At 44.7% G+C, this 13,939-nt stretch overlaps 3 protein-coding genes and 1 non-coding gene across 10 annotated transcripts; 1 reads left to right on the plus strand and 3 right to left on the minus strand.

Annotated features, from left to right (window-relative positions):
• Window positions 1-1,368: 1,368 nt before the first annotated feature.
• On the minus strand, window positions 1,369-11,456 carry LOC100284095 (uncharacterized). Of its 7 annotated transcripts, none has more exons than NR_182034.1 (5): window positions 10,885-11,443; window positions 9,996-10,317; window positions 9,534-9,790; window positions 9,016-9,147; window positions 1,369-1,476 (listed from the first exon to the last, which is right to left on the minus strand). NR_182034.1 is itself a non-coding variant. In XM_008660452.3 (4 exons), exons 1-3 carry the CDS (start codon window positions 11,430-11,432, stop codon window positions 9,542-9,544), a joined length of 1,119 nt encoding a protein of 372 aa, XP_008658674.1. In that variant the 5' UTR covers window positions 11,433-11,456; the 3' UTR covers window positions 5,295-9,135; window positions 9,534-9,541. The 7 variants fall into 7 exon arrangements, 2 of the variants coding, with proteins under 2 accessions (XP_008658674.1, NP_001150465.2); XR_002749183.2 differs by lacking the exon at window positions 1,369-1,476 and adding an exon at window positions 4,165-4,461 and having other exon boundaries at window positions 9,016-9,135; window positions 10,885-11,456; XR_002264771.3 differs by lacking the exon at window positions 1,369-1,476 and adding an exon at window positions 4,165-5,107 and having other exon boundaries at window positions 10,885-11,456.
• LOC103638029 (carotenoid 9,10(9',10')-cleavage dioxygenase 1) lies at window positions 3,096-7,671 on the plus strand. Its single transcript, XM_008661038.2, has 13 exons — window positions 3,096-4,065; window positions 4,330-4,470; window positions 4,615-4,729; window positions 4,823-5,091; window positions 5,395-5,574; window positions 5,844-5,922; window positions 6,034-6,115; window positions 6,207-6,269; window positions 6,378-6,516; window positions 6,673-6,991; window positions 7,118-7,170; window positions 7,249-7,401; window positions 7,481-7,671. Exons 1-13 carry the CDS (start codon window positions 3,901-3,903, stop codon window positions 7,595-7,597), a joined length of 1,875 nt encoding a protein of 624 aa, XP_008659260.1. The 5' UTR covers window positions 3,096-3,900; the 3' UTR covers window positions 7,598-7,671.
• Window positions 11,457-11,545: 89 nt separating the features above from the next.
• Window positions 11,546-11,617, minus strand: TRNAP-UGG (transfer RNA proline (anticodon UGG)). The gene has a single exon. It is a non-coding gene; the product is annotated as a tRNA-Pro (tRNA).
• A 113-nt stretch (window positions 11,618-11,730) lies between these two features.
• On the minus strand, window positions 11,731-13,939 carry LOC100501793 (uncharacterized). The gene is made up of 3 exons (XM_035962467.1): window positions 13,281-13,939; window positions 12,483-12,795; window positions 11,731-12,284 (listed from the first exon to the last, which is right to left on the minus strand). The coding sequence occupies exons 1-3, from the start codon at window positions 13,773-13,775 to the stop codon at window positions 12,238-12,240; spliced, it is 855 nt and encodes a 284-aa protein (XP_035818360.1). The 5' UTR covers window positions 13,776-13,939; the 3' UTR covers window positions 11,731-12,237.

Here is a 13,939-nt window from a genome sequence, read left to right on the forward strand (position 1 = left end):
AGCGACGGCGACCTCCCCTAGGACCGAGCGACGGCGACTCCCCCAAGACCAAGCGACGACGCATAAAATAATTACTATCAGTATATATCATAAACTAGTTTTAACGATCTTAACTGCATGGTTGTTGGAGAGATCCTATATTTATGGACGAAATAAAGCATTGAAAATCAGTTTTTTGTTTCCATGCATGTCAATCCATTTCCTTTCAACTCACATTTTTGTCATCCTAATTTTATACGCGTGCAATAGAAAATATATTTTGTACACAGTATACCGCAATGCATAAATACCTTCACCGTGTACTATAATTAGTCTCAGTATATATCATAAACTAGTTTTAAAGATCCTAGATGTATGACTGTTGAAGAGATCCTATATTTATGAAGGAAATTAAGCATTTAAATCAGATTTTTTGTTTACATGCATGTAAATCCATTTTCTTTCAACGCACATTCTTGTCATCCTAAATTTTTGCACATACGGCAGGAAACCGATTTTCTAGATGATGTGCCACGTTGCATAAATATCTATGTCGTGTAGCATAATTAGTATCAGTATATGTCGTAAACTGGTTCCAACAATCTGAGCTACATGGATGTTGTAGAGATCCTACTTTTATGGACGAAATAAATCATTTAAATCATATTTTTTTGTTTCCATACATGTCAATCCATTTTCTTTCAAAGAACATTCTTGTCATCCTAAATTTGTGTGCATGTAGTAGGAAACAGTTTTTTACGCGGTATACTACAATGCATAAATATCTACACCGAATAACATAATTAATATCAGTATATGTCATAAACTGGTTCCAACAAGCCTAACTACATTGTTGTTAGAGAGATCCTATATTTATAGGGGAATAAAGCATTTAAATCAGTTTTTTTGCATGTCAATCCATTTCCTCTCCACGCACATTATTGTCATCCTAAATTTATGCACATGAAGCAGAAAACTGATTTTCTACGCAGCGTACCGTATTGCATAAATACATACACCATGTAGCATAATTAGTATTATTATATATCTTAAAATGTTTCTAACGAGCTTAGTTGCATGGCTACTATAGAGATCCTATATTTATGGACGGAATAAAGCAGTCAAATCAGATTTTTTTTCCATACATGCAACAATTAACGGATAAGTTTCCTAAGTTTTCGTGCATGCAAATGAAAAAAATTGTGTGTAAGGAATGTGACGCATGCGGTGGAGGGAGTGGGGCTATTGGCCAGAGTGGTTCGATGGTGCAAGGGGTGGATGGAGCTTCATATATTCTATGGAAGCACGGGGCATTTACTGTATATATGTTTGTATATATGCAGCAAATGCAGATGCCATACATGCAGTGTGTACGCCACGGCCAAGTTTCAGTACAAACCACTTGTTTCAGCCGAGTGACACACAAATAATAGTTTTTCAGACATCAGTCTATCCAGCTTACATGAAACACTTGACAGCTTCTATCCCTTGTAATAACTGAATATACAAACAAGCACTTTATTCAGAATACAGACAAATAGATTCCATTGAGCTGCCTGCAGATGAACATACAATCTGCAACCTGTACACTTTCAAGACAGTTTATGCTACTGGCAGATAAACAGACCATCTGCAGATAAACACATACCTATGCAGTTCTTATTAGTCTTATCAGGCACCAACTCGAATAAAGATAGTGTAAAAAAACTTTCAGTTTATATCATACTTTCTAGTTTGTACGGATAGTGTAAAAGTAAAGGCCTGTTTGATTCGCGGCTAATTATGCCACACTTTACTTAAAATTAGTCGTCTAAATTGAAGAACCAAATTTAGACAGAAAAGTTAAACAAAGTATGACAACTTAGTCATCAAACCAAACATACCTTAAACTTTCACTGTCGCCACACCAATTTTAAACGAACTATTCCCTTGTCTAGTGAACTAAAGATGGCATGCTCAGCCAGCAGATCTTTCATTTAAGGGAAAGTAATTGAACCCCACATATATCAACTGTATATGCAAGAAAGATCTTTCATTCAAGGGAAAATAATTCGACCCCACATATATCAACTGTATATGCAAGAAACCTATGATCATCTGGACTGGAGAGATTCGACCACTCCCAGTGTGGACAGAACTTCTATGAAGAACCGAATAAACTTCAAATCAGAACCTTGCGAGGTTTTGGAGCAACCTGCACGCTTTCAGTACGTGTTCTTCACTAAAGGCGGCGAGTTCCTCACGCCTAGCGGCGTCGGCGCCCCGGCCCAGCACCGATGTATCGGTGGCGGCTGCGTGGCCAAGCGGGCCGCGCGAAGGAGGCGGCCTGGGACATCCCTGCAGCGCCGGCGGCTTGTAGAGGACCCGGTGCCGCCAATTTGCTACCGGGGAGAGGAAAGAAAGCAGGTAGGGATCACTTCACGACGAAGTATAAAAATAGTGTTTTTGAAGCACCATTTTGTATCTGGTTTGGAAAATTTCGTGAAACTAGCCTTCAGTTTCAACTTTTTTTAAAAAAAAAAACTAGAGCTCCTGAAGATTGACTTGACTTGTTTGGATACAAGAAGCTACAATAAACATGAAATTCTTGGAATGAAGCTCCAGAGTCCAGACCCTAAAGCCCCCGTGGCTGCAAAGCCAAAAGGGCATCCAGACCAACACTAGAAGAGCAGGATGAGTATATTCCGTCATCGACTTGTCACTGGTGTACCGGCCTATATCGCTCGTCACAGTACATAAAGAACATGAGAACACATAACATAAGGGCTGATTTAGTGGATATAGATCAATCAGGAGATCAATCAGGAGATCAATGGGGAAAAATTCTCTTACTATTCAAAATTAAATAGCAAAAAGATTTCTCACCATGGATCCTCTCATGATCTATGTCCACCAAATCAGCCCTAAACGGGGACGAATGTGCCATTGGCCACGCGCCTCGCAATCCACGTGGTTAAAACCAAACCCTAGTTGCATGCTTATTGCTAAGCTCGTCATCGCTTAATTGAGTGCCTTGTGCAGTGACAGAACAAAACCGTAGGAAGAAATGACGCGAACGGCACAGCCACTATATTACCCACCCCCCCCCCCCCCCCCCCCCCCGGGTTTCATTGCACTTTCACCGGCCGATCGGTCGGTTGTCCAGCATGCACCGGCGGCAGCTAGCTTCCACAGCGGCGGGCCGGCCCCATCGCTGCCAACAAACGCATGCATGCAATGGAACCCATGCCAACCGCAGCGCGCATTCCAGTTCCAGTCCTGCCGACGACTCGATGCCAAACTAGCTCTAATCACTAGCAGAGCAGGAGGATATATATATTCCGTCCTCGCTTTCTCTCACTGGTGTGCCTATCATGCCAAAGACGACGACGATCCATTGGAAGGGCTGTATGCGTTCCATTGGCCATGTCCTCGCCATCCATGTGGTTAAACCAAACTCTAGTTGCATGGTGTGTTGAGTTGGAGCTAATATGACAATGAGCTCTAAATTTTACTTTAAAAATGTAAGGATTAGATTAAATTAGGATCAGACACTCTATATATCTATTTATTTTTAAACTAAACATAATTTAGGACCTTAATAAATTGTAAAAAACATTTGGATCACGATCCGTTACCGGTCCTAGTTGAAGCACAAGCACCTATATATATATATATATATATATATATATATATATATATATATATGTGTGTGTGTGTGTGTGTGTCTTATTTCCATGTGCGTCGGCGACGCCCACTATGGTCCTCCCCAGGCCGACCGGCCAATGAGGTCGCGTTATTCCCCTCCGCGGCCGGGCCGCGAGAAGGCATAAGCCATGTTTGTCTTGTCACGGCACGGCTGGCGCCTTTTATTACAGCAGAAGCAGCAGCAGCAGCAGATGGCCTGAAACCGACCAGAAGCACCACCACCACCAGAGTGACATGCCATTGTTATCCCTCCCTGCGTGCTGCGGCTACGACGCCATGTTCAGAGCTGGCCTGAAACCGACCACCAGCAGCAGCAGATGCAGGAGCAGCAGGCTCATCCGCAGCCACGGCGGGGCTCCAGACCATGCACCGCCCTTCACCCAGCCAAACTCCGTCAAGGTATCGTTTTACAGTTTAGCAATGTGATACCTTCAAGCTAGGTTTGAGCAACTCGTAGCTTGGATTGGATCTTTGCGTGTTGCAAGGTGTGGTACGGTGTTGTATTAATTTAGATTAACAAAAGCATAATAAGTTACTACCTCGGTTCTCGTCGTCCGCTAGCTCATTTTTAAACTAAACCACGACAAATAAAAAAAAGAAGGGAAGGAGTACTTGTTAAGAAAGGCACACCAATGATTAAGCAGTGTCGTCGTCTCTGTTTAGGTGCCACCGTCTCCTGGACTGAAGAAGCAGGCCCTCAGCGTACAGGACATGTCTCGAGCTCTCAAGTCGCTCTCTTCAGATCTCCTCCAACGGTTCGTCGACAGAGCCTACAGCTTCTCCGAGGAGCCTTCTCTGAACGAGGTAAAAGAAAAAAAAAACTGAATGCACGCAAAGACGCATGATCGATCGGTGCCAAAGCTGCTGCTTTTTCGCATCTGATATGCAAATGTCTACGAGCAAATTAAACTAAACTTTCCCAGCTCGTGACGCTACGTACTACTACAGGGGAATTTCCGGCCTGTCGACGAAACCGACGAGGCAGTTTCACTTTCACTCAGCAGTCTCGACGGAGAGGAGGTCGTCCCGGCAGATTTTCCTGAGGGTGTCTACATCAGAAACGGTTAACCACTCAGCCCATGTAAAGTCTTCACGAAGCTATCATCGTAGCCATGGCATGCCTAATTGGTGATTGTGTATCGAACACCTGCAACAGGTCCGAACCCTCTCAACCCAACACAGACGGTCGCGGGCTCCGTGTTCGGCTCGACGTCGTACACGTACTACGAAGGCCATGGGATGCTACACGCCGTGTACTTTAGCAGGAGCGGCGGCGCAGGAGGATGGGAGGTATCGTACAGGAACAAGTACGTGGGCTCGGACACCTTGCAGCTGGAGAGGAGGAAGAAGGACGACGGCGTGGCCTTCGTGCCGTCTGTTGATGGACAGCCCTACGCAACGCTGGCTGCATTTGCTCTCAATATCGTAAGTCTCGCAGAACCTGACAGTGGGAAATAACAATCGAATTAAAGGTCACGGTGAAATTGATTTTAATTAATTGGTAGAGCTAGTTATTGTGAATTATGATGACAGACACTAATTTCTGCGTCAGTTATTCCAGCATATATACATATATATTTTTTTGGCGATTATATAATCTCATAAAGAATGGATGTTATATTACTGTGTGAACAGAATAAGATAGATCCGCTTCAATAATCTCTTGGAAATCAGAAAAGCAACTGCTACATCGCTAGCTTCTTCTTCTTCTTCCATGGTGTATTGCAGTTGAGATTTGGAAAAGCTGTCAAGGACAGCGCAAATACAAACATATTCGAGCACGCGGGAAGAGCTTTTGCTGTCACCGAGAACCATCTGCCTTACGAGATCAACATCAGTAATCTCAGTACACTGGGACCCTACAGCGTCAATGGAGCTTGGAACCAACCTTTCACTAGTCACCCCAAGGTAATGGAACGGCACATGTCAAACGTTGCTCCTACAAACTTCTAACTTGCAAGAAGGAAAGGGAGACTTCGTTCTACCCGTCCCCTCCGCTTCTCATTCCTACCTCTGCTCCTTTCTCCTGTCCGGATTGGTTTTTCTATCAGAGAAACCAATAAGTCGTTCACAATTTGTCAATTTGCACGCAGGAATGGAGCATTTGATTCATATTAGATAACTAAATAACCCTTCAACAACAACACACATGCTCCCATAATGACTTGTTTGTGCAGAAAATTCAAGGGAGTGGAGAACTGGTGATGATGGGGACAAATACTGAAAAGCCTTACTACGTGCTTGGAGTAATTTCATGTAAGTTGCTCACTGATACAATACACTACCATTTGTGCAAGAAGAAAAAAAAAATCATCCAAACTCTATCACAGCCACATTTAACTATTGCTGCTCTGTCACATGAATAAGCTGACGGCGAGAGGCTTGTCCATAAGGTTGATCTCAAATTTGAGGAAGGGAAACTCATCCATGACATTGGAGTAACTAAAAGGTATATATGCTTTATTTTGTTTAATCCAGTTTTTAGATCTATTTTAAACATCACTTCTTCTTAAACAATTATTCCATTTCATAAATTGTAGGTACAATATTATAATGGACCATCCTCTCAAATTCGGCATATCCAGGGTGTTCTTAAAAAAGCCGTGAGTGGACTCTGCATGCACCATCTTTACCGTGGGAATTGAACCACATTTAATTTTGGGGGTATACTACAAATTCTGCCATAATAATGTGCGCATGTTTATCTTTAGACTTATCGAAAATGATATGGATGGGAAATCACGGTTCGGGGTAATGCCTCGTTTTGGCGATGCCGAGTCCATCATATGGTTCGATGTCAAGAACCACTGCAGCTACCATTTGTTTAACTGCTTTGAGGATGGAAATGAGGTAATTCCTATAAAATCTAAATACACCATGACAGATATATACCATCATAATCCGAACTTCCATACGAAAATATCCCTTCTATGGATGAAATAACGTATCATGAGTTGTTCATATCTTCATGTTTTATATCTACTTTGACAAAAAGGATATGCACAGGTTGTCATCAGAGGCTGTCGACTGCTTGGTTCTATTCTCCCTAGTGGACGTCATAGAGCTGACAAATCAAAATGGTATGGAAGAGCATTTCTCCAGCCAGACAAGGATTCAGAAGATTTTGACCCTTCACTGGATGGCATCCTCTTTTCTCGCCCTTATGAGTGGCGGTTAAATTTAGAAAACCATAGTGTATATGAAGGTTACATTACTAGTGAGAAAGTCGCAATGGATTTCCCTGTCATCAATGACAAATTTATGGGGATTCAAAACAAGTATGGATATGCTCAGGTTGCTGACTCGTTGGAAACCAGTAAAACAGGTAACATACTTACTGCAGAGATCTCTGAAATGTTTTTAAGTTGTTGGCAATCTTAACGTTTTCTTCATGTTGTTTTAGATTACTTGAATCAATGTTGTATGTAATTACTTCTGTGTAATGATATAGGCTTGTTTAAGTTCAATATGATAGCAAAGCTACACTTTGACACGCCGGATAAGGTTAGTGACTATTAGTATTGTACACAGTGCCAAATATATATTTGTTAGTACAAACTAAAGTACCAGAAAAATCTCCAGGAAAACGAACAATTGATCTTTGTGGAATACCACACTTTGCAAGAGCAACAGTTCTGCTCTGGAGTTCAGTTTGTTGTGAAAGAAAACGGAATCGACGAAGATGATGGATGGCTAGTCACTTATGTCCATGACGAAAGAACAAACATCTCTCAGGTAGTAAAACTGAAACATGCCACAATTTATCATTATTTTCATATATTTATTAATTTATCGGCTTCCTCCTCTTTCGTAGGTTTATATTATTGATGCTAAGAGATTTTCAGAGGAGCCAGTAGCAAAAATTACTTTGCCTCAAAGAGTTCCATATGGTTTCCATGGGAACTTTTTCTACACAAGTAATCAGAGATGATGCAATATTTAAGCTGGTGTATGAATTGTAAGAAGCCGCCACATTGTTTGAATAAAATATTTTATTTTATGATAGAGGGATCAATAGACTACTTAGGGGTGACTACATACATTATGATGGGCATAGATTGGTCCATTGTTCTAAGGGTATCCATGGCTTGTCACCTGCTCATCCTTAAGTTCAACTACAGTTAGTCTTACTAAAGGACCAAGCAGGCGACCAGAGGGAGAGGAGGGGTTGAATGAGAGCCAATTCAAAATTTTCAACCGTGAGAATTTAGTCTTTGTTCCAACAACCTCAAGCGCTCTTAAAACCCAAAAGGAAATCACATACGCCAATTCATGAGCATATGGCCTCGCAAAGATCAAAGATACCAGAGGGCAGAGGCATAACACAAAAACAAGAATAGCGCAAATCACAGCTGAAATAGAGAAAATGCAGCAAAGACGCAAACTCTAGTAGCAAAAAAAAAAAGGCCCGGCTAGTTTATCTGAAGAAACCGACTTGGCCGGGTGAGATAATCAGTTTGGCCTCTTTTCCTAGATGAACTGGCTTGGCCTATTTGTTAGAACTGTTCGACTGAGATGTGGTATGACAAAGTTTTTCATAGATTAGAAAAGGCAGAGGATACAAATCCACGTAGTATTGCTGAAGTACGAAGAATAACAACTTGATGCACGATGAATACTTAAAAAAAGAGAGAAGTTATTATTTGTCATTATAAAAAATAGGCTCCGCAAAATTACCATAAAACTCATATTTCATAGACCCAGACCGCAATACAATGGCAAATAGTTAATTATGTCCTAAAAATAGTATGTATATCTATAAAACTACCCCTAAGAGTGAATATGAATTCTCCCAACAAAAATGTAGCGGAAAGAGGGTGGTGACTGGGCGAAAGGGACTCTAGCCTAGTGGTCAAGGCTTCCGAGTAGCACCACCTCCAGGTCCTGGGTTCGATCCCCCTCAGGGGCTAATTTCTGGTTTGGTTAAAAAAATCTCCTCGCTGTGCCCCGCCCACTCTCGGGTTACGTCTGTGTGCCACCCTCCAGCTAGGCCGTTGCAGAATGGACGGTGACGGCCCGCTAGTGATGGGTAGCCATGGTTCGGGGGTTTTTCTCGGCCAGGACCATATTTCAGTCTCTTCTTAATACTATACCGGGAGGGCGGTCATTCCCTCCCTGGCCGAGTTTTTTTAAGAGGGTGTTGGCTGGATCACAAAACCTAGAGCTCTAAGGGATACACTAGCATGTTCAATGGCGATATCTGAAGGAATATAGTTAGAACATCATCCCCTTGGTTGAGTTTCAAGAGCCATTTGTATCGAAAGGATAGAGAGAACAAAAGATCCCAGTTCCCCACATAGAGAAAGGCTCAAATTAAGGAGGCAGCAATAGGCAGAGTAATGGACATACCATTGGTGATGCAACCAGGTGACAGAGCCAAGAGTTTCATTGTCAAGTTGGTTGGCTGCTTCCATCCGCCTTGCACACTACTATGCCCACTCGGCCTCAACACATGAGCAGGAAAAAAAACTGCAATAGATGCTGGGGACCCAAGATTAACAATTTATCTTTATAACTGGGAATAAAATCGACTACACATGCCAGGTTCCAACCTAGAAAAGGTTGTCTTTAAGACCATAATCAGGTATTACATCAATACGAAGTTTTTTTAGAGAAACTAAAACAAGAAAAAAACAAAAAACAATGTTAGAGAAAAAAAATGTCAAGATTCTGTCTCATTTACTCTTTCAGTCAGATGAAAGTATCTTAACTAAAAGACTGACAATGAAAAGGTACTTTATTGCACTGCATTCAGTATACAAGTTGGTTTCCTTATCCTGATTGTTTAAAGTTGGAAACTGATATGTTGTACATGCATTAGAAGTTTACAAAACAGATGAGTGGTCCAACCCTGTTTTAAGGCATACCTATGGCTCTAGTGCTGAATCAGGAGGGCGTCGATGTTTCGCTTGCCCTCTGGACCTTTGCTATACCAAGATGAGACATAGTCACCATAAATTACATCCCGATACTTTTGTGGTTCATTCTCACTCACAAGCTGCGGGGCAGTGCATATTTTCCTTGATTTTGATGGATCATAAAATGTTGCTACTGATAAGCGGGCATGCTCAGCATTGACAACAGCTCGATGAACTGAACTCTTGTATCTTCCATTGGTGATGATCTAGAGAAGGGTAAAAAAGCATGAGTAAAATGATTAAGAGAACAAGATTCAACATAAATAAAAACACTTATGCAACACTTTGGCTACAATCCCCCACAAAAGTGCACATTAAAGGTGGAGATTATCACCATGGGTCATAAAAAAAGGGCAGAGTACTAAAGCAAAAAACTAATGGCATAACCGTTAACCGATTAAGGTACATTACCTCTGTCTGATCAGCGAGAATCACAAGGATGCCATCACGCAAAGCAGGCACAGGTATCCACATTCCATCCTTTAATACTTCAAGCCCACCAACATCATCTTGTATCAGAAGTGTTATTGCGCCCATATCAGAATGAGATTGTAATCCAAGAGCAAGATCAGGTTGTGGACACGGAGAATAGTAGCTAATAGTAATGTTCTGGAAAACTTCTCCAACCGCCTCTTGTATATAAGATGGTGGTAGGCTCAGATTTTCTGAGATGATGCACAACAATTTTTGAGCAAGATCCTTCATGCTGTTGCTGTATTTTGCAATAGTATCTCTGTAAAAGGTACATGGTGTTATCTCCCGTGTTATAGGCAAAAGTAACATGCTGAATATGGACAGAGACGGAAACATGATGCTTAAATATCTTGTTCTTAGTAAGATGATCACTCATAGGTTTCATAATGATCATACAGTTAGATTCTCCAGACTATAATAACATATTCAGCAGTCATCCCTGTCTAGTATGTTATCAAAGAAACCAATGCAAGGGTGTCACACTAAAGAGTCTATATTTGGATAGAAAATCAAAAATTAAAATCAGAATTCAGAAAACTAAACATCCTATGTGCTTTAGAATTCTTGGTTAGTTGGTCTTCTAGGCTGTGCCACATGACCTGAATAGGCTGAATCTCATTAAGACAGCTCAATGCTCCCCAAACCAATTTCTACGTGTCTCCACATCTGAGCATAAAATCCGTACGTGTATTATGCTTATCAATTCTACCCTCTCATTCATCATTCATGTATGGTTTTGGCATGTACAAACCTGCACTCGTAGCAATTCGTGACTCATCCGGAGATGAACTGAACTGAACAGACATGGAGGATTTTCATGAATCACCTGTAACCGGGGACGAAGTCGGGCCAGCGGGCGGGATCACAGCGGGACTCCGGGAGCGTGTGGTGGTCAAAGTAGTCGCGCCAGTCGAGCACGGAGTCGTCGTTGGCGAGCATGCGGCTGCCGTACCCTTCCGAGGCGGCGCCCCTGGCCGGGTCGCAGGCGAACCGGAGTTTGTCCTCCATGGGCGCGCGGAAGAAGGCGAGCCCTGCCGCGCGCACCGCGTCGAGGAGATCCACCGGCACGCCGTGGCCGACCACGTGAAAGGCGCCCCAGTCCGCGCACGCGGCGCGGACGGCGTCGTCGGCGGTGGAGGTTGAGAGGTCGACGACCGGCACGGAGAGCGCCGCGGCAATAGGAGAAGGCGAGGGGGTTGGTCGGTGCTCAGGCGGCTGGATGTACTGCGCCGGGAGGCGGGACACGCCGGCCTCAGCGAGGGCTTGGACGCGCGCCGGCGCGGCGGTTTCCATCGGAACGGCGGCGGGCGTTGGCAAATTAGGCGACGGTGTAGCCGTGTAGGTAATGGTAAACGCAGTGGTCCGAGTAGACATGTCCACATGCGGCCTCTTGCAAGATTTTTTTTTATTGTATAACCAAGCGAGGACAACGCAAAAATATAGATTTAAATATTTAATTAAATGAAGCAAAAAATATAAATTTAAAAGGGGCGTTGCGAGAATCGAACTCGCGACCTCTCGCACCCAAAGCGAGAATCATACCACTAGACCAAACGCCCTGTTGTGTTCATTAGTTTAATTTGATTATAATTATACAAAATTGATATTGCAGATAAGCTTTTACGTAACAGTATACCATGGGGCTGTCAGTTAACAAAATCATGTGGAGAGCTTCAGCAATCAGCACACAAGTGATGCAATTTTCAGGTCCTAACAAAATCATGTGGAGGCTTCGGCAGAATAGCATATACAGGTTGTTACAATGGTTTTCAGGTCCTGACTGAAACCTAAGATCAGCATGCATTGACTATTGACTGTTACATTTGATCTTATCACGGACAAAAGGTACAAAGTAAAACAGCAACGTCCATTCTCCTTATCAGTACATGGTGAGTATAGGGATGAAGCTCGTGACTAGAGACCCGATGTCACTTCGCAAAAATCACATTCAGCAAGTTGCAAGTTCTGAAGCTGAAAGACCAGCACGAGCTGTTTCGTGTCAGAAGAAAGGCACAAGATCTAACTATCGAAAACCGCAAAGCTGCTGGATTTTCTGAAACTATCTTGAACACGAATGAAAAGAGAGCCAATTCTTCTCATGCCGGTGTTTCTGGAGCAGCAGCACCTTAAAGAGGTGAATTGTGAAGGGGTTTGTCAGAGGAGTCTGTCTGTCCTGCCCTCATACACCTCTTGGGTTTACCACCGGGTACCGCAATTCCTGAGCAACTGAATTCAAAAGGGAAAATAAGGCAGTGACACAGCGTAGCATGGGTAATCAACTTTTGAAGCAGTCAGTAATCTCATTGTCTGACAAGTAATAGCAAGCAAACAAACTATCAGTACGATCTACTGAACCTCTGTCACCGTACAACCGCTTGATTTTTTTTATTTATTTAATTTTTTTTTTTTGCAAAGATCAATCACCTTGTGTCCCGATGAAGAGGACGATGATGTCCAGGGTCTCCTCGTTGCGAGGCAGGTCGATGAGTAGCGGGGTCAGGCGCCCGTAGCGGCCGCCCCGGACGCACATCAGGAGGCGGAAGAAGAAGAGCGCATAGTTTAAGCGACGCGCCATCTCCGCTCTCAGCTCAAAGACGGAGCGGCCCTGGAACTGGAGCGTGCCCCAGTTGTCCGGGAAGTTGCCGTAGTTGTCCGCCCGCACGAACCGTACCGTCCGCTGCAGCACCACGGGCTCCTCGTGCAGGAGGAACAGGCCGCGGAAGCTGCCTCGGTTCCTCTGTTAACAATGGAGCGCGGTCGTGTTTAGGAAACCGGGACAGTTAGACGAACACTAGTTCTCTGAATGCACGTTGTCATGGGAACCAAGGTGTTCAAGCGCAGGAATTCAGGTTTAACCATGATCTAGCAAGAAATGGCCAGATACTGAAAACTACGAAATAGCTTAAAAAGATCCAAATGTACAGATGCAGCAAATCTTGATCTGAACATATCACAAGAATTGTAGTTACATATATCATCGTTGATTGTTGGATAAAATTCAAAGAATCAGCTCAGGAGATGGACCTAGAGGAACATCCGAACATGATTCAGAATTTTGAGCGAGCGAATTGGTAATCTTGGCACAGAATTGATCCCAGGACTGCAGAAAAGCAATGGTCACATTTGGCAGCCCGCCCCAACCCCAAATCAGTGCGACGAGCCTAGGGCCTAGGCGAGGGGTGCAAGGCGATAGGGGACGCGACGCGAGACGGGCGTGCTCACCCGAGTCGGCGCTGGAAGTGCTGGCGGCCTGGGGCTGGTGGGGATGGTCTCGACCTTCCAATGCATCATCGTGCTCTGGTTGTCGACGTCGTCGACGGAGACGCCACGGTGCCAGAGGCGGTACCTTCCGTTGGCGCGGAGGAGGCGGTTGGAGACGTGGCGCAGGAGGACGTAGCCGGCGTCCCCGGAGCCGACGGCCTTCCACAGGATGGGGTCCACGTCCTGGTCGTAGTCGCCCAGGTCGACGCGGAGGCCGAGGTGGCCCGGCGGCGCCGGGTCGTGGGACGCCGCGAGGTACCGGCCATAGGCGGCGCTGTGGAGGAGGACGCTGGTGGAGCCGTCGTGCAGGATGCGGTGCACCTTCCACGCCACGTTCATCGACCTGCGGCGCCAGCGGCGCAGGGACACCCCCACCCCGTCCTCGTCGGCGTGGAGGTACCCTGCGTGCACGCGGCTCCGCAGCCGCACGTGCGCCCCGTCGGGGAACTGCTCCATCGCCGCCGCGGCCGCAGGTGGTGGCGCTGGTGTTCGCGGCGCGGCGGCGGACGTCCGGTCCTGCGGCTGGCTTCTGGTGCTTCGGCGGCGACGGGCGGCGGCGAGGGAGTGGGTTTATTGGCGGCTTGGCGCTGGTGCGAGGGGAGGAGAGACCGAGAGAGCAG

This window comes from Zea mays, chromosome 9 (assembly GCF_902167145.1).
Source record: "Zea mays cultivar B73 chromosome 9, Zm-B73-REFERENCE-NAM-5.0, whole genome shotgun sequence".
NCBI lineage: Eukaryota > Viridiplantae > Streptophyta > Magnoliopsida > Poales > Poaceae > Zea > Zea mays.

Bases quoted from the DNA above. Each gene is read 5' to 3' on its own strand.
- LOC100284095 (XM_008660452.3), bottom strand. From the start codon at position 11,432: ATGTCTACTCGGACCACTGCGTTTACCATTACCTACACGGCTACACCG. The intron at 10,318-10,884 runs GTGATTCATGAA...TACCTTTTACAG, and splicing joins GACTTCGTCCCCGGTTACAG to AGATACTATTGCAAAATACA. The intron at 9,791-9,995 runs GTAATGTACCTT...ACCCTTCTCTAG, and splicing joins TTCTCGCTGATCAGACAGAG to ATCATCACCAATGGAAGATA.
- LOC103638029 (XM_008661038.2), top strand. From the start codon at position 3,901: ATGCCATTGTTATCCCTCCCTGCGTGCTGCGGCTACGACGCCATGTTC. The intron at 6,517-6,672 runs GTAATTCCTATA...GGATATGCACAG, and splicing joins GCTTTGAGGATGGAAATGAG to GTTGTCATCAGAGGCTGTCG. The intron at 7,402-7,480 runs GTAGTAAAACTG...CCTCTTTCGTAG, and splicing joins AAAGAACAAACATCTCTCAG to GTTTATATTATTGATGCTAA.
- LOC100501793 (XM_035962467.1), bottom strand. From the start codon at position 13,775: ATGGAGCAGTTCCCCGACGGGGCGCACGTGCGGCTGCGGAGCCGCGTG. The intron at 12,796-13,280 runs GTGAGCACGCCC...CATTGTTAACAG, and splicing joins CACTTCCAGCGCCGACTCGG to AGGAACCGAGGCAGCTTCCG. The intron at 12,285-12,482 runs GTGATTGATCTT...TTTTGAATTCAG, and splicing joins CCTCTTCATCGGGACACAAG to TTGCTCAGGAATTGCGGTAC.